Source organism: Myotis nattereri (genome assembly GCF_964212035.1).
Source record: "Myotis nattereri genome assembly, chromosome: 2".
Classification (NCBI taxonomy): domain Eukaryota; kingdom Metazoa; phylum Chordata; class Mammalia; order Chiroptera; family Vespertilionidae; genus Myotis; species Myotis nattereri.
The window spans coordinates 212,716,897-212,732,632 of record NC_138076.1 but is presented as its reverse complement, the minus strand read 5'-3'; the positions used below and the strand labels follow the sequence as shown (position 1 = coordinate 212,732,632).

At 57.0% G+C, this 15,736-nt stretch overlaps 1 protein-coding gene across 1 annotated transcript; it reads left to right on the top strand.

The window, feature by feature from the left end:
* The first annotated feature begins 451 nt into the window (after positions 1–451).
* On the top strand, positions 452–15,192 carry TTLL1 (TTL family tubulin polyglutamylase complex subunit L1). The gene is made up of 11 exons (XM_081084259.1): positions 452–593; positions 2,777–2,848; positions 3,539–3,655; positions 6,878–7,086; positions 7,991–8,171; positions 9,157–9,291; positions 9,892–10,000; positions 11,635–11,778; positions 12,347–12,433; positions 14,250–14,413; positions 14,924–15,192. The coding sequence occupies exons 3-11, from the start codon at positions 3,540–3,542 to the stop codon at positions 15,051–15,053; spliced, it is 1,275 nt and encodes a 424-aa protein (XP_080940385.1). The 5' UTR covers positions 452–593; positions 2,777–2,848; position 3,539; the 3' UTR covers positions 15,054–15,192.
* Positions 15,193–15,736: the final 544 nt, after the last annotated feature.

The window sequence follows — 15,736 nt, the reverse complement described above, 5'->3', positions numbered from 1 at the left end:
GAACCGGCAACCTTGACGAATGGGGAGGACGCTCTAACCAATTGAGCTGCCCGGTCATGGCTGAGTATGCCATTTATGGATTACTATGTGCAGCATTCACCTTGTCATCGTGTCCTTATAACGAAGTCTACCAGGTAGGCGCCACGCTGTCCCAATGTTGCGGACACAGGAGCTGAGCAGCGGAGGGGTAAGAGCGGACTGGCCTCAGTGCCGCAACCAGAACGCCGCTCTGCCTCGCGCTGTCAGGCTCGGTCCCGCGCCCACACCCTTCTCAGCCTCATTTCTGGGCCCTGAAGGTTAAAAGGCTCGGGGGTGGGGGTGGAGGCTAAACGGCTGGCTTTTCCTAAGCTCTCAGCCCGAGGCTCCGAGACCCGCGGGGAAAGTCTGACCCCGGAAGCCGTTGTAGCGCCGGTGGTAGCGTCTTCGGTTGCCAGGGCGCCGCCCCGGAAGTAGTGGGCGGCGGCTCGATCCGCGGGGCGGCAGGCGGCGTCCTCTTGCCAGCGCAGGAGGCGGGCTGGACGCGGGGCCTGGGCGCGGTGCGGGGCCCCCCTGCTCGGCGCTCCTCGGTGCTGCCCCGCGCTCTGCGCCCACAGGTGAGGCCCCGCGCGGGCTGCCGCCTCCCAGGACCGAGGGTGGGGCTGTGCGTGAGTGGGTGAGTGCGCATGCGCGGGCGAGTGTGGGCGCCCGAGTCCTCTCCCAGTTAGGGTGATGCTCAGCCGGTGCTGGGCGGGCCGCGCCCTCCTGGGAGAATGCTCTGGCTGCTGTGCCCCTTCCTCCTCCTTACCCGGTGCCGCCGGACCCTTGTAATTGCATTGCTCTTAAGATTGTTTTCGCAGCATTTCGTTGTGCCTCGGCTCTTGCTGCTGCAGTCTGTATTGTTTCAGTTGGCGTCTTGCTGCGCGCCGGGCACCTGTGGCGAGGGCTCTGCGCCGGAGGCGGGAGCCTGGGGTTCCCCGCTCTGCCCCCCTCTGTCTGGGGTCTGGACCTAGGCACCTCCCCTCCGGTTCCCCTACCACTTAGAGTGGGTGTGGGCAGAGCGAGCCATCCACCTCATGGAGAAGCTGGGTCATTACAGGGGATCCATCCTAGACGTAAAAGTATCGTGTCGTTGTAAGCCATTTACAGTTTGCAAAGCGGTTCTTTGTTCGGGAAAGAGCACATTTCAGTGTGAGGCTGTGGTAGCGCAAACCCTCAGCCTGCTCTGCACTCAAAGGATCACAGGCACAGCCAACAGTTCCGTGGAGCATGGCACTGCCTCCCGGTGGCAATACAGCTGCCATCGGATGCACTGATGTGAAGTCATTACGTTATTGTTTATTATCTCCTTTAAAGACGGCGCTTTTGGCCCTTGCTGGTGTGGCTCAGTGGGTTAGAGTGTCCTCCTGTGCACCCAAAGGTCGCTAATTAGATTCCTGGTCAGGGCACATGTCCAGTTTGGGGGTGGGGTGGAGGGGGGTGTTGATCCTGGGTCAGGGTTCCTACAGGAGGCAACCAATCCATGTATGTGTCTCTCTCTTTCCCCCTTCCTCTTTCTCTAAAGTCAATAAAAACATTTTTAAAATAGTAAGTAAAGATGGTGCTTTTTCCTTGTCAAAGAAGGCCAGCTGGAAACAAATCCAGATGCCCTGGAGTCCGGGCCCAGCTGGGACTTGACGGGAAGTCAGTGATAGTCTGGGGTAGTGGGGTGAGGGCCGGGCTCTGGTTTTAGAAGGCTGGACCAGAAGAGTGAGACGGGCTGCCCTGCTTGCTGTCTCTCCTGAAAGGCTGTCCTGGCTTTTGCCTGAGAGTCGTCATAACTCCAGGATGTTAGGCCTCTTGGCAGAATTCTGTCCTCCTGGGGCTGTAGGCGTGGATGATCCCCTCAGCGGAGATCAGCTAACCTCTCGGCCCCGACTTCATGTGCTGGCAAAGCTGTGGCACGTCCTGGGTGATCGTGTGCAAGTTTCTCTTCCCTGCAGGGCCAGGCCGTGCCTAATTCACCGCTTGGCACAGGCAGCTCTTACCTGATGGTGTGTGCCGGGAATTCACATCTTTATTTTTGTTAACTCATTGAATATTGATTGTGTGCTTTTACTAGACACTTCTCTGGGGGGCTGGAGATTCAGCAAGAGATAAAAGTGGGACCACATTCCTGTTGAAGACAGGAACCAAATACATGAACTAGACCTGTTCCTTTTTTAAAAATATATATTTTTATTGATTTCAGAGAGGAAGGGAGAGGGAGAGAGAGAGAGAGATAGAAACATCAATGATGAGAGAGAATCCTTGATCGGCTGCCTCCTACACACCCTCTACTAGGGATTGTACTGGAGATTGAGCTTGCAACTTGGGCATATGCCCTTGACCACAATCGAACCCGGGACCCTTTAGTCCGCAGGCCAGTGCTCTATCCACTGAGCCAAACCGGCTAGGGCTAGCTAGACCTGTTCCTTTCAAACAAGGGACTCAGCATGCGTAAGAATCTCCCGAGAGCTTCAGACACATGCTGGGTCCCGTTCCCAAAAGTCTGACCCAGTGCATCATGGGGTGGTGGGGCGTCAAGAATTTGCATTTCTAACCAGCGCTGCCCCTGCTGCAGGTCGCTGAGCTGTGCTTTGAGTTGGCCCCGGATTAAACAGCCGGGCAATAGGAGTGCTGCGGCTAGCCCGATGTGCACTTGTTAACACAAGACTTTCCACTGGGCCCTTGGCTTAGCCAGTTCTCTACGTTCACAACAGTCAGGGTGCCCCTGGGTCTTGTGCTGTGTAATCTCACCTGTGTATTCATTGTATTTTAGGCCAGAACCCCCAGGGAGAGTCAGTGAAGTGGCGAGAAATTGGACGTCCGTGTTGGCTCCATAGTTCCGATGGTAAGTCCAGCCTCAGGCGTTCTCCTCGAGTCACTGTTTGTCACGATCGAGGGAGCAGGGGCGGGAGCAGGGGCCCGGGAAGAAATCCCCCCCTTCTCGGAGGGCCCATTTCCCGCCCGGGAAGCACAACACGCGCCTTGGTGGTTTCCGTTGCTGCCCTCCGTTCTGCGTTGTCCCCTGGTGGGCGGCAGTGGCTGCAGCGAGGCCGCCAGGGAGATTGGTTTGAAGTAGGAGAACGAGTTGTGTGGCCGGCAGGGTGGTTGTGGTGTGGGTGCTGCCTGGTGGGGGGGGAGGGGGCGATTCTCACCTGAGACCCTGTTGCAATTGCAGTTGAGCATTTATTGATGGCTAATTGCTGCCTTTATTTCCTACTCCACCGGGATTTCTCGGCTTTGGCAACAGTTGACATTTGAGCTGGGTAGTTGGCTGAGAGGGGCCGTCCTGTACGTTGTGGGGTGTCGGGCAGCGTCCCCGGCCTCTCTCACTAGATGCCAGAGCATTCCCACCCCCAGTTGTGACAAACAAAATGCCTCCAGACATGCCCGGTGCCCCCGGACACTGCAGGCCCCTGGCTGAGACCACAGCTGGGGGGACTGAACTTGGGGGCGTCCAAGGTCCGGGGATGTTCGGGTTCCCCGGGCGACGGGAGCTTGTGGACGTGTCCCAGCCTGAGCCGTTGCTCTCTTGCAGGATGATGGCAGGAAAAGTGAAGTGGGTCACTGACATCGAGAAGTCAGTGCTGATCAATAATTTTGAAAAGAGAGGATGGGTCCAGGTGACGGAGAGCGAGGACTGGAATTTTTACTGGTGAGTATGAGGCGGGGCCGCTGGGTGTCCGAGCCCATTGGTCAGTTACGGATTCGGGTCCAGATCGCAGCCGGAGGGGACGGTCCCGGCGCAGCTGTCTGTGCCGTCCTGTGCCTCCTCACGCTTCTTTCCGCGGCGCCTCAGGGCCCGCAGTCCTCTATCCCAGGCAGCGGAGTGTGGTCCCCCCGGGGGATTTGGGTGAAAAACCAGAGCCCTCCCCCCTCTGGGTAGTTTCTCACAGTCAGCGCCTTACTGCCCAGCGCCCAGGGAGTCAGTGCCTTACTGCCCAGCGCCCAGGGAGTTGGCGCCTTACTGCCCAGCGCCCAGGGAGTCGGCGCCTTACTGCCCAGCGCCCAGGGAGTCGGCGCCTTACTGCCCAGCGCCCAGGGAGTCGGCGCCTTACTGCCCAGCGCCCAGGGAGTCGGCGCCTTACTGCCCAGCGCCCAGGGAGTTGGCGCCTTACTGCCCAGCGCCCAGGGAGTTGGCGCCTTACTGCCCAGTGCCCAGGGAGTTAGTGCCTTACTGCCCAGGGCCCAGGGAGTTAACGCCTTACTGCCCAGCGCCCAGGGAGTCGGCGCCTTACTGCCCAGCGCCCAGGGAGTCGGTGCCTTACTGCCCAGCGCCCAGGGAGTTGGCGCCTTACTGCCCAGCGCCCAGGGAGTTGGCGCCTTACTGCCCAGCGCCCAGGGAGTCGGCGCCTTACTGCCCAGCGCCCAGGGAGTCGGCGCCTTACTGCCCAGCGCCCAGGGAGTTGGCGCCTTACTGCCCAGCGCCCAGGGAGTTGGCGCCTTACTGCCCAGCGCCCAGGGAGTTGGCGCCTTACTGCCCAGCGCCCAGGGAGTTAGTGCCTTACTGCCCAGGGCCCAGGGAGTTAACGCCTTACTGCCCAGCGCCCAGGGAGTCGGCGCCTTACTGCCCAGCGCCCAGGGAGTCGGCGCCTTACTGCCCAGCGCCCAGGCAGTGAGTGCCTTACTGCCCAGCACCCAGGGGTGGGGGTGGGGGTCACAGGAGGGCCCCGTGGAAGCGGTTCCGTGCTTCTAGTTGCTTCCCTCTCGGATGGCGGATGGCGAGAGGGCGCTATTTGGCCTAGATTACAATCCCAGCCCCACCCCCGAAGGTGAGTTAGTTTCGGGATTTGGCATCGCCTCCTGGACGGTGCTCCGCCCAACCAGGAGCCTGGGCCTTGTCCTGGACGCTCCTCCTCCACCGCCTTCCTCGGGCTGAGGTCCCGGCCCCCCTCGGTCCGGGTCTGCTCCCGCCCTCAGTGGTGACAGCTCCCTGCTCGGGACAGCCCCCCTCTGGCGGGGTTACATGGAGTCGGCTGTGGCCTCTGTCATCGACCCTCTGCAGACCTGGGCCCAGCTCCCCGTGAGTCTCTGAGGCGGGCGGGCTCATCAGGGTCTCGGGGCTTCTTCACCCCGCACATCCCTCTCCTCCAGACTCACTCTCCCTGCCGCTGCCTTGAGAGATGTTACAGCCTCTGTTCAGCCACTTCCCTTCTCCTCGTTCCTCCACCCCATGCGGTGGGCGGCACGTTTCCCCCTGTCATTCTTGCTTCTACACCTGTGCACGTGCTCTGCTCTCTGCCCCCTCTCAGGTGTGGCTCAGGTGGTTGAGCATCGCCCCACACACTGAAGGGTTGCCAGTTCAGTTCCCGGTCAGGGCACATACCCAGGTTGTGGGCTCGATCCCCGTGAGGGCCTTGTAGGAGGCAGCCAATCAGTGTTCCTCACATCAATGTTTCTCTCTCTCTCTCTCTCTCTCCCCCTCTCCCCCTCTCTCTAAAATCAATTAGAGAGAGAGAGACGTGAGAGGGAGAACAACCAATCAGAAGGCCCGGCCCTTATTTGCATGAGCTGTAAAAATATATCAGACAATTAGGGAAGTTGGGACACTGGTATGATGATATTTGATGATATTCAGGAATTACTGCTGCTTTTTTCAGTTGTGATAACAGTATAACATAGGATGTCGTGTATCAGAAAAAGGAGTCCTTAGCTGCTAGAGGTTCCTACAGGAGCATTTTGGATGAAATGATATGATGTCTGAGAATTGCTGCAGAACAAGCCAGTGCTGTCAACTATAATTAGAAAATAAATTAAGAAAACAAAACAGGCGCGTGTGTGGGGAGTGGGCGGGGCGCAGACGAAACAAGGCTGGCTGGGTGGTGACAGCTGTGGGCTGGGTCGTGGGAATCTGTTACATGTTTCTACTTTCTTTTTTTTTTTTTTTTTTTATTTGCTTATTGAAATGTTTTTATTGAGTTTAGAACATGTTTCTACTTTCATGTTCGGTTGACTTCTACCATAATACAAAGTAAAAAAAATCTCCTTATTCTAATGATCTTGGGTGCTCCAGACCCCTCTTAGGTTAGTGCCCTGGGGTGGGGGCAGGGCAGGGACCCCACAGCAAGAGGCCACCAGCTGCCTTTCTGTGACTCTGGTTCCCTTGTGGGTGCCAGCCCTCCCGTCCTTCCTGCCCTTTCCCTGCCTGGGGCTGGTGAGGGCACAGCGGGGTGGCAGGACACTGACCTCCTTCTCTCCTTCCTCCTCTCTCTCCTCCTCCTCACTTCACGGGGGGCAGCCCGGGTGAGTGCTGGCCTTGAGTAACCCCTGGGGTTTGGGTTTAAGAGCTCCCTGTCCTTCCCGACTTTGGGTGCAAATATTGTGTAAATGACTTTCCTGACTACAGAGTCTGGGAGAGTCTGTTTGTCATTAGGTTGTTGTCGATAATCAGCGTTATCATTAATTGATAAACATTTTTAAAAAATATATTTTATTGATTTTTTTTACAGAGAGGAAGGGAGAGAGATAGTTAGAAACATCGATGAGAGAGAAACATCGATCAGCTGCCTCCTGCACACCTCCTACTGGGGATGTGCCCACAACCCAGGTACATGCCCTTGACCGGAATCAAACCTGGGACCTTTCAGTCCGCAGGCCGACGCTCTATCCATCGACCCAAACCAGTTTCGGCAGTTGATAAACATTTATTGAGCACCTGCTGTGTGCCAGAGAATGAAACTGTTCAGGGTATAGTCAAAACAGCTGCTGCCTCAAACAGTTCATGCCATAGCCGGTCACTGGACACGTTTCCTGTGCCATTGTGGTGCTGGGTGGGGGTGGGTGAGGGCTCGGGGAGTTCCCGGCCTTAATGGGACCCCCTCCGCGTGGACAAACATGAGCTTCTGTCCTGCGCGTGCCTTCTGTGCTTCCCTTTTAGGATGAGCGTGCAAACCATCCGAAACGTCTTCAGTGTGGAAACTGGCTATCGGCTCTCAGACGATCAGATAGTCAACCACTTCCCCAACCACTACGAGCTGACCCGGAAGGACCTGATGGTGAAGAACATTAAACGGTATCGGAAAGAGCTGGAGAAGGAGGGGAGTCCCCTGGCGGAGAAGGACGAGAACGGGAAATACCTCTACCTGGGTGTGTGCCTTCTCACTGCCTCAGGTTTCACATGTAAATAGTTGAGTTTTTTAACATCAGCTGCACAAGGCATCGAGGTGACAGCTGCTGGCTTCGACGGGTGAATGTGTGGGTGCAGGTTGCGCTGGGCGCCTCTTTGGATCCGGTGTCTCTAGAGATGGGGGTGGGGCGCAGTTTCGGACTCTGAGGCCTGGGGCGTGTGCTTCCTGTGAGGGGGAGAATGTCTGCGGTGCTCAGCACGCGTCACCACTTCCTGAGCTGCAAATGCTGCGTCTAGCGACACCCAGGGAGCGCACACACCTGTCCTGTGTGGGGTTAAAGCTGGACTGTCGCTGCCCTAACCGGTGTGGCTCAGTGGACAGAGCGTCGGCCTGCGGACTGAAGAGTCCCAGGTTCGATTCCGGTCAAGGGCATGTACCTTGGTTGTGGGCACATCCCCAGTGGGGGGTGTGCAGGAGGCAGCTGATCGATGTTTCTCTCTCATCGATGTTTCTAACTCTCTATCCCTCTCCCTTCCTCTCTGTAAAAAATCAATAAAATATATTAAAAAAAAAAAAAAAGGCTGGGCTGTCGGATAGTTTCAGAATCCCTTCACACGCCTGGGCACAACCATGTGAGTGAGCTCTCCGGGCCTGAGTTTCCTCATCTGATCAATGGGGCCGCTGCGGGCCCCTAGCTCACAGTGCTGTGGGGAGTCGATGGTACAGGCTTGTAACATGCTTAGCACACGGGTAGTAACGGTGAGTTATCATTGTGCAGCCCTGGACGCAGGAGTCCTCGCTCTGCCAGACGCTGGGGGGGGCGGGGGCGGGGGTGGGACACAGCCCCTGGAAAGGCAGTGGCAGTATTTTCTGTTCGTGACCACTGCGGGCTGGCTCACGGGTCCCCTCTCCTTTCCTTTCAGACTTTGTCCCAGTCACCTACATGCTGCCCGCCGACTACAACCTGTTCGTGGAGGAGTTCCGGAAGAGCCCGTCCAGCACGTGGATCATGAAGCCGTGCGGCAAAGCCCAGGGCAAGGGCATCTTCCTCATCAACAAGCTCTCGCAGATCAAAAAGTGGTCCCGGGACAGCAAGACGTCCTCGTGAGTGGGGGACCCGCAGCGTCCCGCGTCTGTCTGTCGGCCATGGGCTGGCTTCTGCAGGAGTGCAGCATCTGTCCCGGGGACTCCCCCCGAGGGGAGGTGCAGAGCGAAACGGTGTGACACCAGCGGGAGTCACAGAGCAGGAGCCTGTGTTCCTGAAGTTGGTGGGAGACCCGTCCAGTCACAGTTTTTGTATGTTTTTTTTTTAATATATTTTTATTGATTTCAGAGAAGAAGGGAGAGGGAGAGAGAGGGATAGAAACATCCACGATGAGAGAGAATCATTGATGGGCTGCCTCCTGCATGCACCACACTGGAGATCGAGCCCGCAACCCAGGCATGTGCCCTGACTGGGAATTGAACCCTGACCTCCTGGTTCATAGGTTGATGCTCAACCACTGAGCCACACTGGCCAGGCCAGTCACAGTGTTTCTGAGACAGCAAAGCATCTGCTGAAGACCCAGGACTGACTCACTGACACGTGCTGTCGAGCACATTTTGTTGTGTAGACCCTGAGACTCCTCGCCCGGGTGAACTGGGCACCCATGGCCTCGCCTCGCGGGGCAGGTGGGCAGGGACCCGGCTGATCTGCACCTGAGCGCTGTTGTGGGACGGGTCGCATTAGGTCAGGCCCAGCCTCCTCCCTGGGAGGGGGTCTCCTTGGGACTGATTCCAGGGCATTTCGTCCCGGGCTCTCTGCCTCCGGGAGGCCCTCAGCTGCTGTCGCTGTGAGCCTGTCCCGCGGGAGATCCCAGGACGGGCGCTTAGATCTGGTGACACGTCGTTAGCCACGCGAGGCTCAGCCCCAGGAGCCCTGGGGTTCCCAGCAGCTGCCGCCGCCCCGGGGCCTGGGCCCGGGCCCAGGGCTCCTCATGGAAAGCGTCTCCCCTGTTTTCTCACTGAAGGAGAGGCGGGAGCTGGTTACCGCCGACCGAATGGCCTTTGGCCTTTGCCGTCTAATTCCGGCTTCCTCTGCCCCGTTTAGGTTTGTGTCTCAGTCCACGAAGGAAGCCTACGTGATCTCCCTGTACATCAGCAACCCGCTCCTGATCGGCGGGAGGAAGTTCGACCTGCGCCTGTACGTCCTGGTGTCTACCTACCGCCCGCTGCGCTGCTACATGTAAGCGCCAGGCCCATTTCCATTCTCCAGGCGGTGCCGTGAGTGCGCGCTCCCTGGCGCCATGGTGGGGTTGGTGAGGCGCACCGGTGCCCAGTGCCCTGTGCGGGCTGAGCGTTGAGTGCAGGGATCACATGCGAGGCTCACAGATAAAAAGCAGCTCTTTTAACCTCACAGACGCGCTCGGGGCGAGAAGCCAGGCGCAGAAGGCCACGCGTTGAATCATTCTGTTTACGTGAAATGCCCAGAGCGGGCACATCTTTAGACAGAACGTAGACGGGTGTTGGCCCAGCGCTGGGGATGGGGAGTGACCGCCAGTGGTCCTGGGGTTTCCTTTTGGGGCGATGCGGATTTTGTAGAATGGATTGCGGTGATGGTCGCACACTCTGAGTTTGCCCAAACCCCTGGAATCGAATTCTTTAGGCGAGTGAGGTACGTGTACATACGAGTTACATGTCGATAAAGCTGTTATTAAAAAACGAAGCATTAAAAACACGCGGTGCTTTTAGACGTTAAAACAACAAGCCCCACAGCTCCGTGTAGAGAGCGCAGTGCGGGTTTCTGTGCTTCTCCTCCGGGTATTGACTGAGCGGAGCCCCTCAGGTACAAGCTCGGCTTCTGCCGCTTCTGCACCGTGAAGTACACGCCCAGCACCAGCGAGCTGGACAACATGTTTGTGCACCTCACCAACGTCGCCATCCAGAAGCACGGGGTGAGTGGCTTTCCCTCCAGCCTAAGGACGCAGGAAGCGGGGTGATTCTGTGGGGTTTTTTTTTTTAATATATTTTTATTAATTTCAGAGAGGAAGGGAGAGGTAGAGAGAGATAGAAACATCAATGATGAGAGAGAATTATTGATCGGCCGCTTCCCGCACGCCCCCCACTAGGGATCGGGCCTGCAATCCCAGCATGTGCCCTGGACCGGAATCGAGCCCAAGACCCTTGAGTCCGTAGGCTGACGCTCTATCCACTGGGCCAAACCAGCCAGGGCTGTGGGTTTCTTTCCCTGTTTCTGCAGGAGCGGGTGGGGTGGGTATGGGGGCCATAGCAAGATGCCCTTAGTTCCTGGTGTGGCTGTGCTGCCATCAGCCTGGGGCGGGGAGGGGCAAGGGGACACAGGAAGCCAGTGCGAGCCTTGCCTCTCTGGTTCTGCGGCCTCAGGCGGTGAGTTGGACTCTCAGCCTCAGTTTCTCCAGTTGTGAAGGTGATGACATCACCTTAGGGCAGCGCTTCTCAGCCTCCTGGCCCTTTGAACACAGTTCCTCCTGCTGTGACCCAACCATAACATTATTTTCCAACATTAGCTGCTACTTCATAACTGTCATGTTGCTGCCGTTATGAATCGTCATGTAAATATCTGATATGCAGGATGATCTTAGGCGACCCCTGTGAAAGGGTCGTTCGACTGCCAAAGGGGTCGCGACCCACAGGTTGAGAACCACTGCCTTAGCACAAGCATGTCAAACTCAAAGGCTAACACGGGCCAAATAAACAAGGTTTAAGCTTATGTGGGCCGCAAACACAAGCTTCAATTTTCATAGAAACGTAGGTTTATTTCGGAAAGTATAGTATAAAATAGAACAAGAGCAATGATAAGATTCATGTTTTCTTACACACTGTTATATTGGCTGCGCTGCAGAAATATTGGTTGTGGGCCGCATGTGGCCACCAGCAGCGAGTTTTACACGCCAGCCTTAGAGCAGCGGTTCTCAACCTGTGGGTCGCGACCCCTTTGGCAGTCGAACGACCCTTTCACAGGGGTCGCCTAAGACCATCCTGCATATCAGATATTTACATTACGATTCATAACAGTAGCAACATGACAGTTATGAAGTAGCAACGAAAGTAATGTTATGGTTGGGTCACAACATGAGGAACTGTAATTAAAGGGCCAGAAGGTTGAGAACCACTGCCTTAGAGGGTTGGGAGGATCACGTGAGAGCACTCACGCTCAGCCATTCATTTGTTCAACAAATACACACTGTGCACCATCTGGGCTGGTCCCAGGCTCAGTGCTGGGCAATCCCTACCTTGTAGCAGCGGGCAGGCATGTTCCAAGGCCCTGTGGCAGGAAGGAGCATTGTAGGAGCTGAAAGGAGGTCGGTGTGGCTGGTGGTGGAATGAGAGGTGCCTTGATCTTAAGGGGGTGGGGGGTCTGGGTGGCTTCCTCAGCATGCACTACAAGGTGTAAATGATTGCTTGTAAGAATGTTCCAGAGTTGAGTATTTAAAAAGTGTGCACATGTAGGAGGCCCAGGTCCCGGGGGCAGGTCTGCCTGGAGGAGGGAGGGAGGGCCCTGGGTTCCTCCGGGAGCAGTGCCCGAGGCTCCGCCCCTTTCCCCTGCCAGGAGGACTACAACCACATCCACGGGGGCAAGTGGACGGTGAGCAACCTGCGGCTGTACCTGGAGAGCACCCGAGGCAAGGAGGTGACCGGCAAGCTGTTCGACGAGATCCACTGGATCATCGTGCAGTCGCTGAAGGCCGTGGCGGTGAGTAGGGCCGGGAGGGAGGGGAGGACCCCGCCCTGCAGGTGCTTGGGAGCTGGTGACGCTTGTGTTTTGCTAAAAACACCTGTTTTTAGGGTCTCACCTCCCACTTACCTGCTCGAGGCTGAGGCAGGTTCGGGAAGGGGACACTTCCCGCCGGTGCTGCCCACATGCGCCTGGAGCCTCCCCTGCCGTGGCCGCGGGCCTGGCGAGTCCCCTGGTGTCACCAGCTCCCCTGGGCCCATTGAGTCCATAAGGGATGTTGTGGCAGAAGCTGAGGTTTGGGAGGGGATTTTCAGCAACCTCCTTGCTTTCAGGGTTTTTGCTTTGCTATTTCATAGATATTTAGGGCTGAAGGGAGCCTGCCGTTTTTTGTTGTTTTTTTTTCAGAGAGGAAGGGAGAGGGAGGTAGAGATAGAAACATCAATGACAAGAGAATCATTGATCAGCTGCCTCCTACACGCCCCATAGTAGGGATGGAGCCCGCAACCCAGGCCTGTGCCCTGACCGGGAAGCGAACCCTGACCTCCTGGTTCATAGGTCAACGCTCAACCCTGGTCTCTCTCTGCAGCCGGTGATGAACAACGACAAGCACTGCTTCGAGTGCTACGGCTACGACATCATCATCGACGACAAGCTAAAGCCCTGGCTGATCGAGGTAACTGCGGGTGGGAGGGACCCTGCTCCCCACCTCCACCCGCCCGGCCGCTGCCCGCCTCCGGCTTCGCTGACCCAGCCTCAGGCTCCACTGACCCAGCCTCAGGCTCCGCTGACCAGCCTCAAGCTCCGCTGACCCAGCCTCAGGCTCCGCTGACCCAGCCTCAGGCTCCGCTGACCCAGCCTCAGGCTCTGCTGATCTAGCCTCAGGCTCCGCTGATCTAGCCTGACGGCCCAGGCTGGGCGGCAGGACTAGGGCATCTGATGAGGCTGTAAGTGTAACAGGGCAGGATGTCCAGGTGTGTCTAATTGCTGATGGTGGGAAGTGAGCCCCGTCCGGGTCTGTCACCTCCGGAGGCCCTGCGCTCCAGGATGCTTCCGGACGAGTCCACGCTCGGAGGCCCCGCCCTGTCCTGGGGGACGCCGCTCCCACTCTGGAAAGGAGCTCTTGGGAAGCGGTGGCATCCCATTCAGAGATGAGGAATCTCACTGAGGATGTGTTTGTTATGATTTTAGAGAGAGAGGAATGGAGAGAGAGAGAGAGAGAGACATCGATCGTGGCCTCCCATACGCATCCCGACTGGGGATCAAACCTGCACCCTGGGTGTGTGCCCTGACCAGGCATTGAACCCACAGCCGTTGGGTGTACAGGACAACGCTCACCGACAGCCACACCAGCGGGGCTTGCTTCCCGTCTTAAACAGAGTAACTGGAATGGAAGTCACGCTTTCCTGGATGAGCTGGGACCCTAACTGAGAATATCTCTTCTAACGCAGCAGCATGTTAATTCTAGCACATTCCTAGTAAGAGCTGTGCGACAGTAGCAGTTTCAGAGGCACCGGAGGCCCACCCTCCTTTTCACGGCGCATTTGATACCCTGAACAAGTATTTGGGATCTACTTGTTGTTGTGTGAACACACACCCACGGTCATTTTGGTTGGGAGGCACCTGAACAGCTTGCATGTCTGCTGCCTCTGCTCTCCAAGGTCATGACGACTGTGCCTGACATAAGAGTGAGGAGGCGCCTGAGGGCCTGTGGGTCTCCATGGACTTTGTGACATTCTAGCTCCTCAGAGGCCTATGGGACTAACTCCCACTTGTCGGATGGGCTCCTCATTTGGGTCGGAATGTTGCTTTATGAGGTATTACTCTCTTAGCCAAACAGGGCCGTTACCATTGACTCTAACCTCACACTGCGACTTGTCCAAGGTCATTTGGTTCACGGACCCAGCAAAGCTCTGGGCTCATGGCACTTAGGACAGAGCTCAGCACACAGGTCGACACTGAGGTGTTCGTGATATCTGTTGACTTAAAAGTTTTGTTTGTGTGATGACTGATTTGTAGATCACAGTCCTAACCCTGCCTTTAAATATTACTTATGTTTCATCTAACAGCTAATCAAAGCAGAGAACAGCCCTGGCTGGTGTGCTCAGTGGTTAGAGTGTCAGCCTGCACACCAGAGGGTCATGGGTTTGATTCCCCGTCAAGGGCACGCATGCGGGAGGGAGGCAGTAGCATGATGTGTCTCTCACATTGATCTCTCTCTCTCTCTCTCTCTCTCCCCCCCCATCCCTCTCCCTTTCCACTCTGTCTCTGGAAAGCAATGGGGAAAATGCCCTTGGGTGTGTATCAACACAGCAATAACAAAAGTAGATCTCGAAATACTTCCTCTAACGGTGCCCTGGAGATAGGAGACGTTAACAGTCTGAGGCCCCGCTTGACCTAAATGCGTGGCGGCAGCGTTTGCTGCTGCACTGTGCCCTTCTCCCGAGGGAGGAAGTGACTCGAGTGAAGGACATGGCTTCTTTCCTCTCTAGGTTAACGCGTCTCCGTCTCTCACCTCCAGCACCGCCAACGACCGGATCCTTAAGTATAACCTGATTAACGACACCCTCAACATCGCGGTCCCCAACGGCGAAATCCCAGACTGCAAATGGAACAAGTCCCCCCCGAAGGAGGTTCTTGGCAATTACGAAGTTCTGTGAGTTTGGGGGCGACGGTGCCTCGTCCTTGGGTGTCTCAGACCGGGGGGCGCCGAGGCCAGCTGGGATTCCCTGCCCTGTGTGGACTTGCCGCCTGTGGGCAGAGTATGTCGTTCATCAGTGATGCTGTGGGATAGAGCATTTTGTAGCAGAAAAGACCCGGTCTTTGTGTGGCCTTCGTGTAATAAATCCTAGCGAAGCTCTTGCCACACGCCTGGCACTGGGCACCCCGTCCCTGTCTGAAGTGCATCAGTCATGCCCGCCCCCGGATGTGGTGTGTGAAGCATTTCCAGACCTCTCTCTCCTTCACTCCCCTGACGCCTCATTCCTGTTTCCTTTGGGAAGTTCCATCGGGTGGCAGCTGCAGGCTGGCCTGTCACTGTGCAGCTCAGGCTGCACTCCTATGCCCCGTGGGCTCTGGGCTGCCAAGACCCGGGGAGGGGCGGGCTGCTTCCCTGGGCGACGGGGGACGAGTCCTGGAGCCTTCGTTTCTCCTTCCCTGCGCGCAGGTACGATGAGGAGCTGGCGCAGGGGGACGGGGCCGAGCGCGAGCTGAGAAGTCGCTCGGGCCAGTCGCTGGGGCCCAGAGGGATCCGGTCGAGAGACTCCGGGAGATCCTTCCTCACGACCTGGAAGTGACCACGGTAAGGGTGAGACTCCAGCCTGGACCGGTGCCCCCTGCGCCCAGCCCTCACCAAAGGCCTATTTTGAAATTTCCTTTTTCTAGAGCTTTTTCCTTTCCTAAGCCCTGTAAATAAATAAAGACGTTTCTTTGGAAGGTTAAGGAGTCTATTCCTAGGAAAAACTCAATTTCTCCATTGCTCTCACACGAACTTCTAAGCAAGTCTGTTCTCCAGGGGTTCTGGGTCCCGCGGTTTCCTTCTGTTCTGACCCTGCCTGCCTGCAGGTGGCGCCAGGTCACAGCTGAGGCCTCCGCCCCACAAGACCGCCCCACTCCCTGGACTTCAGATGCCGGTCACACGTGCAGGCTGTCTGTGCTTCTGACCGACGGACGGTACATCATAGGCTCCCGCCCCCTCCGAGGGCTGGGTTAATTCGTCAGAGCTCCCGGAGCTCGGGAAAAGATGACTGACTAGATGACTGGTTGTTACAAAGGAAGCAACGCAGGAACAGCAGGTGGCAGAGAGGCGCAGGGGGAGGGATGGAGGGGCCCGGCGTCCGTGCCTCCCGGGCGCCGTGCTCCAGGCCCTCCCAGTGTCAGCGCCCAGGATCTCCGAGGCCCGTTGCCCAGTGCCCTGGTTCGGGATGCTTACGGAGCCTCATTACGTAACTGTGGTTGGTACATCACTGGCCGCTGGTGA

Bases quoted from the DNA above. Each gene is read 5' to 3' on its own strand.
- TTLL1 (XM_081084259.1), top strand. From the start codon at position 3,540: ATGATGGCAGGAAAAGTGAAGTGGGTCACTGACATCGAGAAGTCAGTG. The intron at 9,292-9,891 runs GTAAGCGCCAGG...GGAGCCCCTCAG, and splicing joins CGCCCGCTGCGCTGCTACAT to GTACAAGCTCGGCTTCTGCC. The intron at 11,779-12,346 runs GTGAGTAGGGCC...CTCTCTCTGCAG, and splicing joins AGTCGCTGAAGGCCGTGGCG to CCGGTGATGAACAACGACAA.